The 21,654-nt window shown below is 38.1% G+C and overlaps 4 protein-coding genes across 10 annotated transcripts in view; 3 read left to right on the forward strand and 1 right to left on the reverse strand.

The window, feature by feature from the left end:
• LOC107274793 (histone demethylase UTY) overlaps window positions 1-520 on the forward strand; it is a 33,800-nt gene extending 33,280 nt beyond the window's left edge. For all 3 annotated transcript variants that reach the window (XM_015754308.2, XM_015754309.2, XM_015754310.2), the window contains one exon: window positions 68-520. In XM_015754308.2, the coding sequence (XP_015609794.1) occupies window positions 68-283 (216 nt within the window). In that variant the 3' untranslated portion in view covers window positions 284-520. The remainder of the gene's footprint in view (window positions 1-67) is intronic.
• Window positions 511-6,228, forward strand: LOC107274805. Of its 2 annotated transcripts, none has more exons than XM_015754341.2 (5): window positions 511-5,267; window positions 5,479-5,651; window positions 5,719-5,826; window positions 5,895-6,017; window positions 6,092-6,228. In XM_015754341.2, the coding sequence occupies exons 1-5, from the start codon at window positions 5,115-5,117 to the stop codon at window positions 6,093-6,095; spliced, it is 561 nt and encodes a 186-aa protein (XP_015609827.1). In that variant the 5' UTR covers window positions 511-5,114; the 3' UTR covers window positions 6,096-6,228. The 2 variants fall into 2 exon arrangements, with proteins under 2 accessions (XP_015609827.1, XP_015609828.1); XM_015754342.2 differs by having other exon boundaries at window positions 4,903-5,399.
• LOC107274794 (conserved oligomeric Golgi complex subunit 1) lies at window positions 6,065-10,553 on the reverse strand. Of its 3 annotated transcripts, XM_015754313.2 has the most exons (11): window positions 10,388-10,553; window positions 9,509-9,716; window positions 9,254-9,421; window positions 8,906-9,191; window positions 8,629-8,830; window positions 8,152-8,568; window positions 7,185-8,088; window positions 6,835-7,114; window positions 6,547-6,759; window positions 6,408-6,448; window positions 6,092-6,231 (listed from the first exon to the last, which is right to left on the reverse strand). In XM_015754313.2, exons 2-10 carry the CDS (start codon window positions 9,643-9,645, stop codon window positions 6,413-6,415), a joined length of 2,643 nt encoding a protein of 880 aa, XP_015609799.1. In that variant the 5' UTR covers window positions 9,646-9,716; window positions 10,388-10,553; the 3' UTR covers window positions 6,092-6,231; window positions 6,408-6,412. The 3 variants fall into 3 exon arrangements, with proteins under 3 accessions (XP_024947862.1, XP_024947860.1, XP_015609799.1); XM_025092094.1 differs by lacking the exons at window positions 6,408-6,448; window positions 9,509-9,716 and having other exon boundaries at window positions 6,065-6,231; window positions 10,388-10,549; XM_025092092.1 differs by lacking the exons at window positions 6,408-6,448; window positions 10,388-10,553 and having other exon boundaries at window positions 6,065-6,231; window positions 9,509-9,782.
• Window positions 9,886-21,460, forward strand: LOC107274798 (tyrosine-protein phosphatase non-receptor type 9). 2 transcript variants are annotated; one of them, XM_015754324.2, is made up of 10 exons: window positions 9,886-10,166; window positions 12,234-12,467; window positions 12,625-12,714; window positions 12,899-13,039; window positions 16,437-16,700; window positions 16,782-17,170; window positions 17,235-17,474; window positions 17,546-17,696; window positions 17,783-17,990; window positions 18,098-21,460. In XM_015754324.2, exons 1-10 carry the CDS (start codon window positions 10,134-10,136, stop codon window positions 18,325-18,327), a joined length of 1,980 nt encoding a protein of 659 aa, XP_015609810.1. In that variant the 5' UTR covers window positions 9,886-10,133; the 3' UTR covers window positions 18,328-21,460. The 2 variants fall into 2 exon arrangements, with proteins under 2 accessions (XP_015609810.1, XP_015609809.1); XM_015754323.2 differs by lacking the exon at window positions 9,886-10,166 and adding an exon at window positions 11,826-12,058.
• Window positions 21,461-21,654: the final 194 nt, after the last annotated feature.

The following is a 21,654-nucleotide window of genomic DNA, read 5'->3' on the forward strand; positions in this document are numbered from 1 at the left end:
GTATATCACCTGACCGATCTATCCCCGTGGATGGTTTAACCAGTCGACATTACAATTTTCCTTACAGATTGAAGTCTTCAATATATTATTCATACGGGAACAAGAGAAGAGACACGTGGTCCATTGTATGGACTGTGCAAGGAAGCAGGCACCATCGCTAGAGGGTTTCGTTTGCCTCGAGGAGTACAGAATGCGGGACCTGATGGACGTCTACGACAGTTTCACTCTGCATCCATCCTTAAGTGCCACGTCCTTGACAGCTCAGACGAGTCAATCCTCTTGAGGTTACATGCAGCACCGATATCTGGACTATCTGGGAACGTTACGATGAAGTTTGCCTCCCTTAAGGAAAGTGTCTGGTCAAGGGTGCCTTAGTGAAATCTCTAGGAACTAATGCAAGAGACTGTATTCTCCTGGAGTGTTCCTGGCGGAGCTTGTAATTTTCTATAAATGAAAATTCGAAACTGTAGGCGACCATCAAGACTGCCGATTCTCCTTTGATCTGCCTGTCTGCGCATGTGCAATTTCTCATTGTCACTTCAAGTGACCCTATCACATCAGTCAGTCAGTTAATGAGCATCAGTTAGCCGGGCAAACTTGCTACTAACTCTCGTGAGTCACCATAGAATTCCACACTATTGTCCAGAGAAGCGTAGTTAGCACATTTGTACAAAGGGTATATTAGTTTAATTCACTCTAGAAAAAGGATCGGTGAGATAAAAATTAATTATATATTCTTTTTTTTTTATATATATATATATATCTGGTAATTCTTGTACAGTCAATTTCTATCTCTCGGTTCATTTTTCTCGTCCTTGGGTAACGGAGATCTCTTAATCCCCGGGACGGTTAATCGCGAGGAACCTTCACTGCCAAACGCGTTGCAAATAAAGTATAGGAATGTCAATGAAAAGCTGTAGAAACACGTTGTAATTAAATCGGAGCGCGTTAATAGATAATGTTAAATTAATTTAATTAAAAAAAAAATGCGCGGTTAACGACTTTGTCGCGATTAAATTGCAACAGCTGCTCAACGGGATGTGACAAAGATTAACTAGAGATTGTACATTTGTTAGTAACGGCGCGTGTGGACGGTTGACGATATTTATAAATGAAGAAAGGCAAATCTTATAAATAAATAATGAATTCGCGTGGTGGTGAATCTGTACACCCCGCACTCGGGATACGTGAAAATCTGTATATAAAATCCGCGGACGTAGGCTGACCGGTTTTATTATCAAATTTTTTAAGGGAAAGTAAGGGCAATCAATTAATACCAATTAAGAACAATTGTGTATGACATTGTAGGGACGCGTCTAGATTTTTACAACTTAAGCAAGCACTGCGACTTCGCAAAAGAAAAGACAAAGCGTAAAAGCAAATGTCTTCGCCGATATATATCTTAAAGAGAACATCTGTAGTTCGGAAGTCAGCTAGAGTAGAATCGAAATAACAAATTGGGAATCGTGATTGATTGAAGTGACAAAGCCGATGTGAAAGAATAACAAAAAAAAATACAAACTCGGAACGAACTAAATTCGAGAAGGGAAATCTCGTCCTTAATCTTTTTGCAAAATTTAAACATAAAATCACAGAAAGAGAAAGAGAGAGAGAGAGAGAGAAGAAAAGAATAACGAAAAGCCAAAAAAACAAACAGAATTAGACACTGTGGATAGAAGGAGGCCTTAAAGTATAAATACCTGTTAAATTTTCTTTTGAATCTTTTTTTCTCTTTCTCTCTTCTACGACGAGTCATCTATCTCTTTTATACCTACATGCATAAATTATACAGAGTGAGAGAATAACGACCCTCCCTCCCCCCTCCACGTCCCTCCCTCTAAATATATCTGATAAGAAAACATGCACACACTATATATTTCTACATAATGTAATTTACAATCACCGTATGTGACCAGTCTCTGTGGTTATCCTGATTGTTCTATACCTGATAAAAGAAAATACCTGATTACGTTGAGAACGAGCGGAGAAGATAAAACAATTGTAAACTCGGTAAAGAAGTTATCTGGATAACCAGGAAGGCCTGTGTAATTCATAAATACTTTTTTAATCGACGCACGCAAATATGATCTCAACACACGATATTTGACAGAGTGTCTTATGGACGGAAGTACCAATGTACTTGGACGTCCAGTGGCCCTGCCAATTATTCCGGAACTGATTTGACAACTTCGATTAATAAATTATATATATATAATTATATATACATACACGAATATATTTAATATAAACAATAAATGAATGTAGGACACGTGGAAGTTGATTAAAAAGCTTGAGAGCTTTGAGTAGGTCATTTTTAATTAATTGAAAAGGCGAAGCGGTTCGTTCGCAATTAATTAGTTAGCGGTTCATTTAACGTAAAGATGAAAAGTTAAAATAATTAGAGATGCTCTACGAGCGATGCTGTCAAAATTCTTTTATAACGCTGTTGTTACTTTTTCTCTTTTCTCTCTTTCTCTCTCTATCTATCTCTCATAGAGGAAGATGCATGCGAACCAGCCGATTCACTGATTAAACTTAGAAGTTTCATTATGAAAATAGGTGGATGTTTCTATTTACCGACTCTCGTTTATTTGTCTTTGAATTATTTCGCGGTTTCTCGTTGTCGTGTACTTTCGTTATTCTTTATATGAATTAAATTGTTTCTAATTTTACAAACTTGTCTCCAATTTGTACTCTGGAATACGTGTCAATGTCTGTCTGGATCGATCTTGTGTTATAAGTTTTTTTTTTCTATCGAGAAAATCAATGTAAATTTCTCTTGCGTTTGACACGAAGCTACAATATTTGTAAAAAAGGAAAGCGAATACGCCTCCTCGTGAAATTTTTGTCGCGTTACCGTTTGAACGAGAAATTCTGTATTTTGATACGCCGTCGTGATACCACTACGATAATTAAGTGCGCGCGAAGGAGAAATTAACGTGAGACTAAGAAAAATATTGAGGATTAAAATTCATAAGCGTCCTTGCGCGACGCAATAATAGTAACAGTAATTTATAAGTTTAACGATAATTATTAAGTACCATTAGATACACAAAACGCAAAACACCTCATCACTTTAGAAAAGACAAAAAAAAAAGTACTAGCTATCGCGATGCACAGATATTTTCGTTAGACGGTGCACAAGAACTTCTCATAGGACATTTTTCATAATTGTAAAGAAAACCGAAAAGCTAAATATGTATGTTTACCAGAATACGAGATTGTCGATTTTAAGTACACGTGTGCCCCGTATGCGAAGAGTGAAATAGGAATTCGATTAGGAAGAAGGAGAAAAACATATTTTCAAAAATACCGCCAACGAACCATGGGCGTTTTTCTATTGTAACTGTCAAGTCGAGTAGCAAGACGTTAGGACGCTTAGCCGTTAAGGGAAACAAAGAAACAAACGAGAATATTGAGAGAGTAAGAGAGAGGGAGAGAAATAGAGAACAGAAACAATGGATGCAACGCGAAAACAATGTAATGAAACTTATATGCTGTATTTTAGACGTGAGTAACGTTCACTGCCAAATTGTGATACACGGATACACGAATCCCACCTTTAATAAGGGAGAGCGTCTTTCCCTTACGTATAATTCCCGGCTGAGTTTCCTCTCTGTTTTATTGTGATTCTTGGTCGAGCAGTTTTTCTTTTCGTACGGAGGAACAATATAAGCAACAAAGAAAATGGTATCAGAGAAACGGGAAGTCAGTCGGGTTTTTCTTCTTTTTCATCGAGCAAAGCAAATGAAAAGCGCGACTCACTATTTTATGCGTATCTAGACGTTTTTAAATAAACGACGTGAGTAAAAGAGAGGACGTGGGAGATACTGGAAAGAAAGAAAAAAAAATGTAACGATGTCGATCATTTATGATTATGACGAATGGATATTTTCAAACAGGCAAAGTTTTACTGTTTAAACTAATAACTTTAACAGGACCGCTCGCTGCGCTATACTTTATGTATGTTTACTCTGTACAGTGCCTTTATAACTTTGAGAAAATACACGCGAATCCTTATCCTTTGAGAAGTTGTCATCTGAGCTGTATAAACGATGGTTCTCTCTTTCTTCTGAATTCAGTAAAATATGGTTGGGTGATGAACTTCGATTTTCTTATTTTTATTGCTCTGAATTCTCAAAGGATAAGAGGATTGGCGGTCCCTACGTGTCCGTGATGCCCTTGTAAACGAGTTCTATCTTGTAATAATAAAAGAAAAAGCTAACGACTAGTGTTAAAACTTTAATGCATAAGCGGATATTTGTAATATTGTAAAACCTGTACAGTCCAGATGAGAAAGAAAAGAGAGTGGAACAAAAAAAAGAGAGAGAGAGAGAGAGAGAGAGAGAGTAAATGACAAAATCAAGAATAAAAGTGGAATGAATGAGAGAAAAAGGAAATGTGTGTGTGAGAGTGATCGTTTTCGAGCGATTTCATACTTTGTAGGTAGCCTTTATTATTATCAATTATGAATTACGATGAATTATTATATTATTGCTGATTGATTGATAATATTGTGTTTAATATGATAATGTAACATACAGTTATGAAGAAATTCAATCTTGTCATTGTGTCGGTTCCATTCCTTTATTCTGTTCCCAACAATATACTAAATAGTCATATCATTCGGGTACGAATGATAAGTACGTTCAAGAACTGTCGTAGCAATTTGTCGATTTTATCAAAGAAACCGGAGCACAATGAGCTGAGAGTGGGTATTCTGAAAGTGCATGTGCATGGCACAGCGGGATAATTTTGAATTATACATATATCTACTGTGAAACGGAACTTTAAGTTCGAGAACTTCATTTGTATGTACTGACAAAATGATGGTTTCCGTGTACAGTAATTCTGAAAGGTCATGGTACATGTTGTACATGTTGTAAATAGGGAGTCATCTTGTTAATTAGTTCTCATTAGAACAATTAGTCGTGTAATGAACTTCTCGCCTTTGGGGTGCAACGTAAAAATTGTAGGGATGTGAGACCGCAGTGCCATTTAGTAACAGCAATACGAACAATAAGTAGTTGCCTGTAATATACGTGGACTTACTAAATGAATTGTGCTAAGGCATCGCAAAATTATAATTCAATTGAACTGCAGTAATTGCAATAATGGCACAACTAAGATCTCTCAAGTTCCTATTTTACATTTTCATTTGCATCCCATTCGCACGTTTTAATTACGCTGCTAATGTGAAAAACTTAACTCTGGATTTAAGCAGACATATTCGATCACTTGGATTTCCTGAAGGCAGCGGAATGGGGGTAAAATTAATAAATATATAATTACTTGTGTTAGACTTTTCAAACTGTCGATAAACAAGTGTAGAAAGATTTACAATTGTTCGCACTGGTGATATTGTTTGTTGGGAGTCTGATGAAATGGCAAGCCAAAAAGTAAAAGATTCTCAATTGCATGTCATGGATGCTTACGTGAAAGAAAAATATAATTATCTTTATACATATTTTGTTTCAGGTATTCTTTGCCATTGGTGTTCCAGTCGACGTACCAGACAAATCTGTGTCATTTTCATTTTACTTCGAAGCGAATTATCCATTACCAAACAAGAAAAATTCCAGTGAATATTTTGAAAAAAGAAGTCTAGACAGAACACTTGCGTATGAAATTTTGGAAAGTAAATTTGCAAGGTAATTCATTGATTAGACAATACATGTTCATCTTTCTTTTGATTCGTTAACTGAATTGTCTTTTTAGTGCAGGATTTCCAGGAAGAATTTGCCTACTAAGAACTATATGTGAAGTTGCCGAAAGCCAAATAACTGGAAATGGCCTTGTGGGCGATCTTCTTCACATACTTTTCACGTGAGGCTCGTTCTTCTACAATCTATTAATAATTCTTCACGTCATTACACAATGACTTACTGTTACAGACCATCTTCATCCAGAGACGAAGGGCTACCTTGTGAAATATCTGAAGCTGAGTCTACGACTGACTGTAAATATCATTACAGAGAGTGTCCCATAAGCCTGCTGGATCTTATTAGTCATTATAAGTAATACTAAAATAGTCTAGATTGATTATTTGGATCGAATGACTATCTGAAAATTATCAATTTTTTATTTACAGGTGATAAAATACTTGTACACTGGTTAACTGGTGCCAAACCAATCAGTTCCCATAGCTCCAAAGAATGCTGCTGCTCCAGATTTTATTGTAGCTCCTGTAGAATCATTTCTGTTGTGGCTCTTAAGTGTAGTCTTCTTACGCTAGATAAACAAATTGCATTAGCTCTAAATATAATAAACAACCACTCATTAAACACTCTCAAAGGCAATTTCACAGTTAATTTTCAATAGAATACATTAAAATATGAACACATGGCTATGCATGCAGTTATTCTCTTTTTAAACTAGCAGTCAACTCAAAACATTTCATTTCTTACCAAATTCATATTAATCGAATATACCAGTTGCAATCACGTATCTATGAATATACAGGGAGTATTGAGAAAAATTCTCAGCCCTAATTTTCACTTTTATGGGAAACCTAAATATTTTACAAGAATATTACTTTTGTATTACCTGATTCTTATCTGGTATTGTCACCGGGGCCAATGGTAAATTTCTTGCTGGAGCAGTCACTGCCAGTGATGGAAACCAGGGTGCTCCGGTACAAACTGCTAAGACTCCTGCAGGTTCTGTTACAGATTTTCCACCTTCTGAACTATACTCCATTCGTGCTCCCAATATAGAGTGTAATTGTTCTGAATGTGGTACAAGACTTCCAAAAATAAGCTGAAATAAAATTAACATTAGAAATTAGATAATGTAAATTTTATAAAATGTTCTACATTTATATTAATTTCGTACCAGTGTCCGTTGAACGCTCCTTTTAACATTTGTCTGAATGAAGGGATAAAAGACGTCAAGATCAAAAGGATCAATCTTTGACAATACATGATCGGATACTTCAACAGAATTTTCAATCAATATCTTATTCTCACGCGGAACCATCAAGAGACTGATATACTTCAGATCAAAAAAGACCTGAAATGCCTGTTTCTGCCTTAAATCACTATTCTTCGACATTTCTCCGTAGTAATCAAAGAGCCCTGTTACCATGGCATCCACAATGTCAGTAAGAACTTTCCTAAAGCATATAAGATTATATATCATCCATAAGACCAGAACGAAAGTTTATACAATAGAATTGTACATACTTGGGTATAGTGTGTGGTATAACACTATTCAAATCCTTGCTGACTGCTGCGAGGTATTTTTGCAAAGGTACAGATGGCTGATAAGGTACGAAAATTTCTGATTTCATTCTCTTCCCTTCTTCAGCTTCTTCCTCTATGGTAACTTTCTCCCACTCTGAGATAATGGAATGTACTCTCAGACCATCAACAGGTTCCTTCTTCAACAGATTGTCACGATGTTCGCAGATCTTGATTTTATAGGAATCCGCCCAGGAAGACCAAGCTACGATACTCTGTTCCTTAAGGATATCACAAATGCTCTGCCACTTGACATTCGTGATACTCAGTCCAGCTACCTTTGAAAACGTGAAGCACTTGTTCAGATTGGGACAGAGAGTGCAGAGTGCTTGAAGAAATCTTCCTATAAAGATGGCATTGGTATCACGACGTCCAAACTTGGGTTTGTCCAGAAGGCATTCCTGGCGTACAAAACTTGTAAGTTCCTCGATTTTTGCTGTACTGATCCTCTGAAGCTCTTCCTGAAGCACTGATCTGTCAGCAAATTTATTGGAGACTAGGGAGATGTTCATAGATAGGAGGTCATCTTTAATACTGGTACGATCTGTCTCGTAGAGATACTGCTCTAGGTCTAGAAGTAGGTTAAATAGATCCTTGTCAAAATCGTCGCAGAGACGTACGACGTTTGGCGAGTATCCTTTTGTCTTCATAAGTAAGGATCTTTTACTATCAGGAGCGCCATTTTTGGATAACTTCTGGGGAATATCATTCGGGGAATCTTTCCAGACGAACCAGCGAAGATCGTGCTCGGGGAAGTCGTATTTCTCGTGGATGATACGTCCCAGTAGGTCCTTGATGCTAGTCTTAAGATTAGCTAATGCTTCTGTCCACTTGGTGTTCATTATTCCTGGATGGTGGAATATTTAAATATGCATCCAGTCTTTAAATTAAATTAACATTTCTTAATTACCTTTTGCACGTTCAGTTAATAAAGGTTGGAAGAATTGTGCCCAGAAATTGGTAACGGGCAAAGATAATTCTTCCCAGGTTGTATTCCAGTTATCTGGAAACTCCAGTGCCAGGGCTTCTTCGCGGATGTTAAAGATCCCACGAACAGAGGTCACCAGGTTCAATAGCTTGGACACTTCCACCGTGGTAAATGTTTTCACCCAGCTGAGCCATGTTTTCAAATTTTCGTGAAGCGTAGTTATTGAGAAGTCTTCGATTTCGCCCCTCGTAAAGGGCTTGTGATTCTTTGTGATAGTTGGCAGGTATTTATTTACTAAATCCTTGTCCAGGTCGAGTTGTGCGAACATGAAGGCTGCATCAAGATCAGTTACTGAGTTAATGTACTGCATTACAAGACCCCCTTCTTTATTATTGGCTTCTGAAATAAAGAGAACAATTTTAGTGAAGGTACGTGATATACTATTACAATGATTCTTACTTATGAAACAGGTACGGATGAGAATGATGGTTTGTGTTAATAATTTAACACACAATTTTATTCGATTTCGTACACTGTGATGACTCTCATCTTTGATTATGGTTTCTATTGCTTTGCTTCTCATTGATATTAATTTTTCTATCAGTGCGGAGGAAGAGGCGCCATCCAAGAGTACTAAGGAAGCCAAACTGTTAGCTGCTGACTAAGAAAAAGGTAAATTATATGTAAGACAACTGAATAAAGTTTTTGTTTAAAGTGTTTAGAATGGGTTACTGACCTCTGCAGATAAATCCAATGATTGTAATAAATCAATACAACCATTTAATATCACATTTTTGAATTGACTGATTGCTCCCCATTGCTTAGCAATTATGGGATATTTATTAGTCAATTCATTATTTCCAATTTCAAATGTTAAGCTATAATTAACATGTTGGGCTAGCATATATAATTGTGTGGCTAATAAAAAGTCTCGTGCATCGATGGCAGACCAAATTTGCTCAGGAATATCCATAAGAATTTTGATTTGCATTACAACCGAGTCTGATATTTCCCAGGACTCTCTAACAAAGAAATGAAAATTGATTAATGTAAAACATCTCGTTATCATTGAAGGTAATCTCACCTTTCGGATGTGCTTTCCACAGAATCCATTTTAAAACCAATAAGGTATTTTTGTTGAAGCGTACGGCATGTATCTTCCATGTCTATAATTCTTGTAATAACATCCTCCGATGTCCTCTTCATATCGGCTATTGTATCTGCAGCTTGTATCAAATCCCGATAGCGCTCTCTAAAATGAAAAGAACCAATAACAATTATATAAATAATGAGGGATTAGATTATTGAAAATATTTAGTAATTATCAAAAAACACGAACCCAACCAAAGTTCGGAGCTCGACTTTCTTTCTATCACTCTCATATTGTATCTTTTTCTGTATTTCTTCAATCTCCTTTATCGTATGTTCCTCGAACAATTTATTAATATCCAAATCCAATAAGTTGAGCGCTGGCATTTCGTATTTTTCTTTAATTTTGACACATCAGCGGAAAAGCCCCACTTGCGGCACGAAAAATAATCTTCCTACTTTATTAACAGATATTGTGGGACAAGGTAATTATCATTTACCGACAGAGTAAGTCCCTACACTACTTGCCCATCGCTATCGGTAAATCTTCTATTCCTCACGAGGATCCCACAAAGTCGCGAAACTACTAGTTCCAGCCGTCTATAACTAGATGTCAGGATATAGAAGTAAAGAAAGAAAATGGCGGCGAATCTGCCAGATCAAAGGAACCAAAGTGTTGTCGAGCGTCGTTGCGAAATGAAACGTGTAATCGTGACTATCCATGTACACCAGAATTTGGTACGTTGAATTTTTAAAGAATTAACATCGTAAAGTTTCTACGATTTAATAAAAATCAAAGTGGTCGTGGTTAAGAAGACGTTTCCGCACGCCTTCTAGCAGCCGGGCCAGAATATTGTGTTCAGTGCTAAGGCAAGATGGCAGCCGCATTAACAGTGGAACAAGAGCAAGTAAGTAAGCTTTAAATTCATTCCAATACATTAATCCAGTTCACCGATAATCACTTAACAATATTCTAAAGTATATCCAAAAGGATACGCTGATTTTACAATATGAAATTAACAACGACGACGCTACAATCTAATGTTTGTCTGTGGATGACAGAAATGGTACTACATATTATCTACCAAAACCCATTAGACTTTGTCCATTTTTGGTAATCTATCCTTACCATTTTACACGTTGATTCAACATTTTGACGATACAGTTGATCTTTTTCTTGAGAAATTCATGAACCTTTGATGATTTTCACACGGCTGTACCATCGCACGGGACGTTAGATGTCATCTCATGACTAATATCACTTGGGTGACCGTTGTTTTCCTGGAAAATTAATTATACTTCTTTATTGTTTTTTATAAATCATTGTTTATATAATATTAAAATTATAACTAACGATTACCAGCTGACTACTGACTCTTTATAGTAAACATGCCGAATATAAATCCCAGACTGATGTATCGATCGTATCTAAAATTAAATAAAAATTCATATCGTCAATGTAAATTTGGATTAATGTTTCATCGACGTAGATATAGTTCTATGACAAATTGTTTTGTCTTGTTAAACACCCAGTTAATTATGACTTCCTGTGGGAATGGTTTTTCTACAATTTGACGGCATTCGGTATACTAAGTGCGGCCCTGTAAACCGGAAATACGGGCTACGAAATACATCTGAAGAACAGGAAAAAAAGGAAAGTAACCAGATTGACAAGTCTTTTATTGACGCCTATGCAAAATTCCTTTTAGATCTTTGTATGATATACAATTTGAAAAAAAAAAAAAAATACTCCTAGCGCTAATCACAAATGTAAATTCTATGTTTTGTTTACTTGTGAAAAGTTGATCAACTTATTTAAATTAAAATACTTATAACCTTGATAATTGAAAGAAGTATTTAACTATTTTGATTTGTAACTAGTATTAAAAATCTGCGGCCCTGATGCATCCTCCGTGTTTAGCTATCCACCAGTAGCAATGGTGCCGATTACCGGAAGTGAAGGGGTGAGGTGGAGTAGGGTGTGGGCTACTACAGTGGAAGAGTGGAAGGGAGAGGCAGACAGAAAGACCGGAAATAACGCTGGTAGCTGTGGCATCCACCGGCAAATCGTTCGAGCGGACAGACAAGTTGAATTTTCGAAAGTGCGAAAGTGACTTCCATACGACCGATAACGGAACTTGCAACTGTAATTGGACGTTCCTTTTTATAAGTAGTAGGGAGTACAGAGTGTGATAGGGATGGGGGATAGGCAGGAGTCGTAGAAATTTTTTTTTTATATTAGTTTCCTTCAAACTGGGGACCATTTTGGTAATAATGTAATTGAAGATTATTTGAGTTTATTCATTACTGACTTTCTTATATATTTTTATATCTTTTTTTAATGGTAAACTGTGCTGTTGTCCTATTTTCTTGGACATACAGTAAGAAACATGGACTTTCCTGGGAGTGGGATGTAACATCGTGTCACATTAGGAAGTCATGACTCATCCAGTCTTCAGGAAATTTATGTTAATCTGCTCGCAATGGTCCGGTAAACTTTTAATCAAGCCATTGTTACTTAAGTTTGATTATTCTGTATACTGAACTTTTCAAAAGTCTTTATTAGTTTGTGGGTGATTTGTATAAGACCTTTGTGTGCTCGCTTTTCTTTTATTTTATTGTTTCTCATACTGTGGAATAGGATTTAAAAAAATTAGAGTTAGTGATAACGTTCGATTAATATACTAACAATTAAATTATAATAATGGATTCCGCGACGTGTTGTGCTACCACATGTATTAAACACTTTAACCAGAAGTTAGTTAGGTTCAGTGTCAATCTACGCAATGGTTATTCTGTAGTAAGTATTTAGTGTTATTGGAAGAGAATAAATTTTTTGTTTTATTATCAAAGAACGCTGTATTTTAATATACGCATTAATATGAGAATAATGGATAATTATTACTTTGTCCCAGTTCTGATTATTGCCCTTAATTATTTTAATGACTTACGATCATCTGGTTTTCTGTTATCAGGCGACTAAGGAATTTATAGAGGCTGTAAATAAATGCCGTGCAGGCAGACGAGCAGGTCCCGTCTCCTGGAGCACTGCTGTCAAGTTCCTGGCAGCAAGGAAATTTGAGGTATCTCGAGCATTGGCTCTCTACGAGCAGCACGAGGCTACAAGACGACGTGAGGGTCTGGCATTGCTTTATCCAAATCGGCAGCCACTATTGAATGAACTGCGTACAGGAAAATTTACAGTTCTGGTGAGTGCGAAGCACATGTGCTTGGAGAAATGAGGTGAAGAGAATTAAAAGTTAAGGAGAAAAATGAAAAGGTACCTTTACGATGAGATACCAGAGTAAATAGAGATGGCTAGTGATCTTCGTGACTGGCTGGCTTATTTATTTATTTTTGTTTTAGCCTTCAAGAGATGCCACGGGCGCTGCCATTGCCATTTTTACAGCTCATTTGCATCTCCCACAAAACACCACTCATCAAACTACCCTCCAGGTGAATAATAAGCACTGGATATTGGATATTATGTCAGTTCTAAATTGAAACCCTTTAGAGTGACTGTTGGAGAGAAAGTAAAATTTGGCTTTGTTACGAAGACAATGAAAGAATTATGACACGCTCATACAAATGTCACTGTTATTAGGAACAATGAATTAAATGTCCTACTTATCCCTTACAGGGTGTCGTATACCAACTGGATGCTGCTTTGGAAAGTGCAGAAACCCAGAGGCATGGTTTGGTCTTCATCTATGACATGTCCGATAGCAAATATCAAAATTTTGACTACGACCTGTCACAGAAGATCTTGACATTACTCAAGGTAAGAACTCTAGTATGAGATACTACTTTTAATACTGTGTTGCATGCAAATAATATTTCACTTCTAAAACCTACAGAATCCATCCTAATCTTGTTCAGCGGTTTGGAACAGCCGCTTCATTTATTTCGGTCACATAGTTTGGACGGGTCGGTGGTTAATTATGTATAGACCACAGGCTTACATATATGTTTAAAATAGTACATATTAATCCGTCTATGTATCTTGGCATGCTTTATTCTCGTGTACTGACTTTCCTCTGTAACGTAAATGTGGTACGTACAGTATAACAGAATTTCGCATTAGATCTACAGCAGTTAAAGAGCGATAAAGCCAGACAGTTATTGCGTTATCGGGCAGTACCTAAAATGAATTTCTTTGATGTTAAAAGGAAAGTATCAGTTCCCGTTGGATAGGTATAATCAATAAATTACGAATTAACGGGGTCACTTAATCGGTCTTTGATCGACCACCGAACTATCAGATATAGTCCAGGTAAAGTTGGTAATTACATGACATTATAAAAGACTTCATATATATAACATTCGACGTATAAAAGATCCTTATCCTTATTTTATTTTCTGGATCTAGAATCGACATTATGTTCCATGTATCCTGTGGGTTACGTGAACGGTGGTGCAATCATTGGGCAGGAAGCCAAGTTCCACTTCCGTACTAGTATTATATTTTATATACGTCATTATCAAACTTTCTCGTATCTCCCTTTTTCAAAAATCTCTATTCTCCCATATCGCAAAGTTGCATGTATCATTAAAAGAATAATCTTCACGTCCAAGAATCGAGTCTTTAACTATCCTCCTCGTGCATGCATACCGTTCTTGCGTATAAAACTTTTTTTTAACCTAGTAAGCTCCTCGATGGATATCCACATGATTACCTTTAGAATACGGTATTGCATTCTGTTATATAAGGGTGAGCATGAAATTTCTCATAGAGTTTTCCATCACACTGTTACCTGTTATCAGTGCCTTAAGGGATTCCTCGTAGACCACGCCCCAAGCCATCGTAACGTCCAATGAGACGAGGTCACCTTGCGGATAAAAAAAATACTCGCAGGGGATGAGAGATATTGCGCATGCTTGCCGGGCTAGCCGTCAGTGATCGTCAGGCGGCCGTAGCCGACTGGTCGTGGAATGGACGTTAAATAAGTTCAGTGTATAACTCGCACTCGTATTGTCAACGTTCGCGAGTAGTTTTATCGCGATTACACGATAAGTTGATCGAAGAGATATGTAGCTGACAGAGATAGAGAGAGTGTGAGCTTCCGGTGCGACGAGGTGTTCTACGAAAATACGAAAAATTAAAAAGAATATTAAAAGGACTCTATCGATTGGATGACGACTCTGCCGAGGGAGAGTTCGCTGGCGTTGTAAAATCATATGCAGGAGTTACAAACGCTTAAAGACATTGAACAAGAAGAAGCTGAGACAGAAGGAAGAAGATACAGGATCCCACGAAGACGATAAAAGGGATATCGCATCATTGCTTCGTCAGGAATTCTTCCCCTGTATTTCCTGGTAAAGACGTTGACGATAATATTTAAAAAAAAAAAAAAAAAAGAAACGGTGTCCAGTTTCTCAAGAATCAAACGAATATAAGAATCTGTGCCAGATAAACTAAAGAATAAGTTTCCTCGAATGCAGTGACCTCACTGATATTGCGAGACTTACGCCCTCTAGCGTTATACATCCAGGGAATACTATTCCTCTTCCGTCCTTTGTATTCCTGTTTCCTTCTTCTTTAACGAAAACCTACGTCATCGTTTCCCCTCACAACAGTAAAAGTACACGGCTCTCCTAGTACGTGTATCCACGCACAAAGATAAATCATCCCTTATACCAACCGTCCTTATATATCTGGTTTGGTATTATTAACCCTCCTCTGTATTTGATTCTCCACCCCATAGAATTACGCCTGTCTCGCAGGCACGTGAAATCCCCTTTTCATCCGTACGCACCCTTACCTCACTTCTTCCGTCCCTTCGCCCATACAATGTTCATCCCCTAAACCTCGGAGGGTCGCACGACTAGCCCCGATGGGAAAATGGCGCAATATCAGAGTGGCACTGCTGGCTACGCTTTGCTGTACATTGAAGCACTGTACTGCCTCCTGATGTATTCTCTCTCTTTCTCTCTCACCCTCTCCCCCGTTTGTCTCCCTCTTTCTCTCTTTCGCTCGCAGGCCTCTCTTGTGACAATTTTAACGTGTAGTTCTATTAATGCCACGTCCATACGAACTAAAGGTCGCGTGTCGCGTCGAGAAAGACACCTCTGACCATGCTTCATTCGCGTAACTCGTCCACCACGCTGACACGATAATGGCATTATTCATGCTAGGTTCGTCTGCGGATCACTCTATGACTTTTAGGTCTTCCAATTATGTATTTTTAACGTGCGCCCCCTCTTTTTCAATTGATTAATTCTTCTTCGGGAAAGTTATTTACTTTTTCTTTTTATTCTCGCACGGTTCAATGTATATACGATTACCGTCGTCCAATATACCCTGTTGCGAGACGCCCGAAGTAGGACTTGCGAAAGCGTGGGCCTTTTTCAGGCCGTACGTTAAGTCAAACGTGCGTGAGGTGCGTGGGCGCCTCCTTCGCCTGCTACCCACGCGACTTACGAATTAATTTCCGTTGGTCACGGCTATACGAAAACGAGAGCACATACTTTTTCTTTTTTTTTCCTCTCTCTCTTTTTTTCTTCAATTCTCTTTACTCTCCTCTTCTCCATAGTTAGTATCTCTCGTGGCTTCTTATCGATGAATAAATAATTCTACGGTATAATTTCGTACTTCAACCATCGAAGTAAAAGTTTGTTTTCTTTCGGTGGCTGGCTTTAGTACTGTCCTCTCCTGCACGGATTACCCGGAGAATTATTATATATTTTTTCTTTACGTTTTTATGTCGTCTCTCTCCCCTACTCCACTTCAACGTTGTTGCTTCTCTTCTTTTCATTTCGCTTTCTTCCTCGGTACCGTCAGGACTGGAGAGGTTCGCGAGCCGAAAGACCCAACGAAGGTCGCTGTAAGTAGCCTCGAGCCTACCGAAGAAATAGTCATTGTTATTACCACTATGGCGATCGCTATTATCATTATCATCGTGGCTGTACGTAGAATTTTAATGACGAAGCGGCTGCCGTTAAAGGCTCGTACACACTGTGACTTAATATGTCACTCACGAGTCTTGGTGTCCTCCTCCATATCCGTGGCAGTCTCCTCCTCGTGTCATTTCGTTTGGGTGACGCGTTCCATCCTGCGGGAGCTGCTCGATGCGATTCTAGGAAATTCGGAAAGCCATTTGCTTTTATACGTCTTTATACTTAATTAATGGGCTTTTCTAAATATTATATTGAATTAATAAAACCTTATGTGATTTTAGGGTGGCTATCCGGCCAAGCTGAAGAAGGTTCTCATCGTGACGGCACCACTCTGGTTTAAGGCGCCCTTCAAAATCCTAAGACTCTTCGTCAGAGAGAAATTAAGGGATCGTGTATTCACTGTCTCCATTCCCCAGTTGACTCTTCACATCCCACGGGAATCTCTACCACGCCGTCTGGGCGGCACCTTGGAGGTTCAGCATGAAGCCTGGCTCCTTCATTGTCTTAAGTCCATGACTAACCGCGGCGGGGGTGAGCTCTGTGAGGTAGAAGCATATACTGTGGTTACTATTTTATTGTTCCCAAGTGTTCGAGTGGGGAGTAACGTTTTTAATTATTCTTATTAGGTTACCCCCCCGGTGGGAACGCCTCTCTCACCAACTTCGAAAAACCACACGGTACTTCAGAATCCTAACGGGACGGCTGTCAGTAATCCGACCAGTCCAGTAAACGATAAGAGTAAGGCTAAGAAATGTGTGGGCAATATCGGCGACATAGAGATAACGAACGGCGACATCTGGATGGGAAGCGACGAAGCTCCGTCGCCGGTCCAACCTCCGTCGTCGGCCAGTTCGGGATTCAGCGACGACGACAGCCTCCATGGCGACCTGGGTTTACAGGCTGTCAGTATGGAGCAGCTTGTCGAAGCGATACACAGTCGAGGACGCGCTGGTCTTGTAGCGGAGTACACAGAGATCAGGCAGAGGCCACCCGATGGATCCTTTAACAATGCAAAGTACGTATTTAGAATGCATTTCAATTTTTCGGATAATTTAATCTTTTTAAATTCTTTTTAACAGATTGCGACCAAATCAACCGAAGAACAGATATACCGATGTTCTGTGCTATGATCATAGTAGGGTATGCCTTTCTCAGGTCGACGCAGAGCCTACTTCGGATTATATAAATGCTAACTTTGTCGATGGATATAAACAAAAAAATGCCTTCATTAGTACCCAGGGTCCTCTGCCCAAAACTTGCGGAGACTTTTGGAGAATGGTATGGGAGCAACAAACTCTAGTCGTGGTGATGACCACCAGGTAGGCATTGAATGTTAGTGGTGTCAGGTGGAAAGGAAGAATTCTATAAATACGGTTTTTTTTTTGTTCAGGGTGGTAGAAAGGGGTAGGACGAAGTGTGCTCAGTATTGGGGACCTGAACCAGGCGATGAAGTTTCTGCAGGTGGATTCACTGTAACAACCCTCGAAGTAGATACCAATCCGGACTACACGATATCAATGCTCCTCCTCAAGAACGACAAGGTAGATCCTTCAGGGAGTCTTGATTTTGAGATTTTTTTTATTTGTATGAATTTTCTTATCGATGGCATCTTTTCAATTTTCTCTAGACTGAAGAAACGAGGGAAGTTTGTCACATGCTGTATACAGCCTGGCCCGATTATGGTGTACCCCAATCAGCCAGGGCACTTTTAGAATTCCTAGCTCTCGTTAGACAACAACAGAGTAAACTCCTGGCCAGTCGTGGTGACACCTGGGCAGGACATCCACGGGGACCTCCTATAGTAGTACATTGCAGCGCGGGTATCGGTAGAACAGGTAAAGTTTAATTTTAAATTTCAATACGTTAGATTTTCTGCTCATTAGAAATTCGATAATGCTGATTCATTCGGGAAATCTTCATAAGAACGATCTGTCTCTTTCAGGAACCTTCTGCACCCTGGACATCTGTATATCACGTCTAGAGGATACAGGTACTGTGGACATTCGGGGTACTGTTGAGAAAATACGCGCTCAGAGAGCCTATAGCATCCAGATGCCAGATCAGTATGTGTTCTGTCATCGTGCCCTGGCAGAGTACGCGTTATCCCGGGGGATTCTTAGTCCTCAGCACCTGGCGATGCTTCCACCGACTATAGAAGAAGATTCCGACTAGATTACCAGACGTCAATCAGATCCCCCCTAGACTCTCGAGGAGCTAGATTCTCAAGGTGCTCTCGACACTCTGCGACAGTTTTAAAAGTTTTTGAATATTTTTTATCTCATCGATTAATGAAATCAGAGTACATAATTAATGAGAGCCTCTTAGTATAACTGGCCGACGAGGATGATCTTCCAAGCTGCTAGTCCTGCGAGGAACGGCATTTCTGGGCTGACCAAAGATTATAAAAACCATAAGCCGGACCTTAGAAGGTCCGACGGTTGGTTTTGTACTTCCAATCTCCAGTGGCCTCTAATCCAAAAGGTCATAGATCAATGAGATGTAATGGAGAAAAGGAAAAGCTCCAGCTTCCAGTCTGACCTGCCCGTTTTACGCACCGGTAGAACCGAAATAAATTCCTTATGCACACCGTAAGCACAAAGGAATAGGACAAACAAAAAGAGAAGTAATTAATACTTAGCCAACGTACCAAGAAAGAAAGAGACAGAGAGAGAGAGAGAGAGAGAGAGAGAGAGAGAGAGAGAGAGAGAGAGAGAAATAATACACTAAACAAAGATGAAAGAAACAAATAAAGGATTAATCGAAGAAGAAGAAAATTATCTAAGTGATTCGACGGATCCGGGGGAAAGTTAAGTTGAAAAAGAAAACTGAAAGAAGATAATCATGTGAACTCGGAATGGAAAGTGTCATGGCGTACCAGGGAGGAAGCCTCGATGGAAACTGTATACAATTAAATCATTAATATTTATAATCATCGTTATAGGATAATTACTAGACTCTCCGAAAGAAAGTAATTAACCCATTTCCGTGGTAACCTTCAATGCGCGTTAACGTCCGTTTATCGGACACCTTTACAATATTATTATTATTATCATCATCATCATCATCATCATCATCATAATCATTATCATCATCATTAACTACCATTAATTATTAACGTCATTATTGTTAACTAGCACTCTTTTATCGTCGTGACTTTATAAGGATTTTATTATCGAACCAAAACCCCAACGCAATTATTATTGTTAGATATCCTTCAACTTTAACTATATCTATCCTCGCCTCTCTTTTTTACACATATATATTTTGATTAAATATTTATTATTCAGTCTCGAATTGGAACTTTCTGTTTCTTTCGGATCGTTTTATCGTAAAAACTAATTTTTTAACGAATTGTGCCTACTCGTTTGCGCCGATTGAACTCGTACTTTTGCTTGATCTTGTTTTTTTTTCTTGTTCTCCGTGATGTTCGTCCACCAATTTTACTCTCATCGTTTCTCCATATTGCGATTTATCATTAATTAACGACGACATCAATATTTTTCGCTTTCGTGCAGAACGGAAAGACGCGCGCCTTTCTGGTAGAACGAAAATATGAAATAAACGAAATGAAGAAGATGAAACGAAGCATCTTCATCAAGTCGATGGAAAGGGAGAAAGAGAGAGAGAAAAAGTAATGTGTGCATCCACCATGACTGTGAAACCTTGTGTTCACCCGGAATCAATCATCAGTGACGTATCGACGATTGAGACGGGCGGATGGGCTGAACTTGATGAATCGTCTCATTAGCTATTTTTTTTGGATTATCTTTTTTTTTTGTAATATCAATTTTATATACATACACCTGGCAATGTACGTTTGGGGATTGGCTGATGTCTTCCTGAAGGAGGAGATGAGTGGTGGACACCAGATTTCACTTCATGGTGTTGCGATGCACTCTTAGGTTGCTTAGAATTTGATAAATCTAAAAGATCGCTATATTTCTATTTTCCTGAGTACATTTAGAGAGATATCGGATTCCATCAATCTATACATCTTTTTTATCATAGAGGGAGAAACATTTTCAAAAAATGAAAAGACAATGATCGATTACAATGACAAATTGGAATGTATCGTGTAACGGATACTGAGCTGGATGTAGGGGGATGATCTGCCTTTTGAAATGCGTTAAAATCTTTTTCAGGATAACGAAATATTAAATATTTCTGAAGGAGAGAGAAAAAGAGAGTCAAATTTCTTATGTTTGAGATTGAAGGGAAAAAAACAAAAACAATTTCGCCAACCGGTCAATTAATTAATTTCACGGTGACGATTGCCATTGTGGGAAATTTTGTAATCGATTATAACTAATTGGTGGAATCAATTAAAAACTTTGTAATTTATTCTTCTATTACTGCAAGACCAATCATTATTGAAGTCTTGTTTAGGCTTGGCCGGTAGAGCGAAGTTGTTTTTTCTTTCTTTTTTTTTTTAATTCATTGACACTGCTAATCTCCAAGCAACAGGTAGATTTTAATATTTAAGGAAGAAGATGAGAACGAAGTAACTTACCAAGTAATACATGTATGTATAGTTGCATCTTTTATGCAACAAACGTGAATGTCGCCTCCCTCATCCATCAACCTGCACTCGAAAGAATTAACCGATCTTGAATATCAAAGAATGTAGCGCAATGTATTCCATGGTAATGTCCGTTCTTTTTTCTTTTTGATTTATTTATCTTTATTGAACTCGGAAAAAGATAAAGAAAATATATGCATACCATACGCAGAATCTGGTTACATCAGAGAGTGATACAAATGATCTTCGAAAATCTTTAGGAAAGAATATTTTCAAATTCATACGTTACTATACTGCAAGTGTCAATGAGCAGACTGTGAAAGAGAGAAATAAAACAAGATAAATCTATAGAATAATTAAAATTTGAACAAAGATGAAAAGAAGAGAGAAAACAGATGATATTCATTATATTAACTGGCAAGATATATCGTGTGATGATGATGTATCACGCGAAAGAAAAAAAAAAACTGTATATACCAAGGCCTCGAATTACTACCGCACGCTGTATCTAATATTAATTTAATATATTGCAGAAATAAATAATACGATTATTGTCTCGTGTACGTGATTGCCAGCTGTGAACCAGCCTCGTGCCATTATTCAAATGATATATAAAAAAGAAACGAAGAGACAAATAGAATCTGTTATTCGCGTCCCTCTCCACGGTTCAAAATGATAACTATTGGAAACACTGATAACCGTCTTGTAAAACGGTGTTAAGATTTTCTTAACTGAATATTCTCTTCTTGCGGATGGAACTTATTTCAATAAAACTTTTGAAAAATTCGTGTAACTTTGACAAACCTTCTGCATCCATTTTTCAGAGCTGCGTAGAGATAAACGAATTATTTGGTTGTACCTCTACCGAATTGTGTGACATTTAGCTTGGCAATTTTCTTTCTGCAAATGATTTTTTTTGCAGAATCCTAAATAGAGAATGGAGTGAAAATAAATAAGTGCATAAAAATTAGGTCGGAATT

Source organism: Cephus cinctus, unplaced genomic scaffold (assembly GCF_000341935.2).
Source record: "Cephus cinctus unplaced genomic scaffold, Ccin1 Ccin1_scaffold0114, whole genome shotgun sequence".
Classification (NCBI taxonomy): Eukaryota; Metazoa; Arthropoda; class Insecta; order Hymenoptera; family Cephidae; genus Cephus; species Cephus cinctus.

Coding starts and splice junctions, on each gene's coding strand:
- LOC107274805 (XM_015754341.2), top strand. CDS start 5,115: ATGGCACAACTAAGATCTCTCAAGTTCCTATTTTACATTTTCATTTGC. Junction 5,268..5,478: donor CTGAAGGCAGCGGAATGGGG/GTAAAATTAATA, acceptor ATTTTGTTTCAG/GTATTCTTTGCCATTGGTGT. Junction 5,827..5,894: donor CTTCTTCACATACTTTTCAC/GTGAGGCTCGTT, acceptor TTACTGTTACAG/ACCATCTTCATCCAGAGACG.
- LOC107274794 (XM_025092092.1), bottom strand. CDS start 9,645: ATGCCAGCGCTCAACTTATTGGATTTGGATATTAATAAATTGTTCGAG. Junction 8,831..8,905: donor CATTGGATTTATCTGCAGAG/GTCAGTAACCCA, acceptor CCTTTTTCTTAG/TCAGCAGCTAACAGTTTGGC. Junction 7,115..7,184: donor ATACCACACACTATACCCAA/GTATGTACAATT, acceptor TATATGCTTTAG/GAAAGTTCTTACTGACATTG.
- LOC107274798 (XM_015754323.2), top strand. CDS start 11,963: ATGGATTCCGCGACGTGTTGTGCTACCACATGTATTAAACACTTTAAC. Junction 13,040..16,436: donor AGATCTTGACATTACTCAAG/GTAAGAACTCTA, acceptor ATGTGATTTTAG/GGTGGCTATCCGGCCAAGCT. Junction 16,701..16,781: donor GCGGGGGTGAGCTCTGTGAG/GTAGAAGCATAT, acceptor TATTCTTATTAG/GTTACCCCCCCGGTGGGAAC.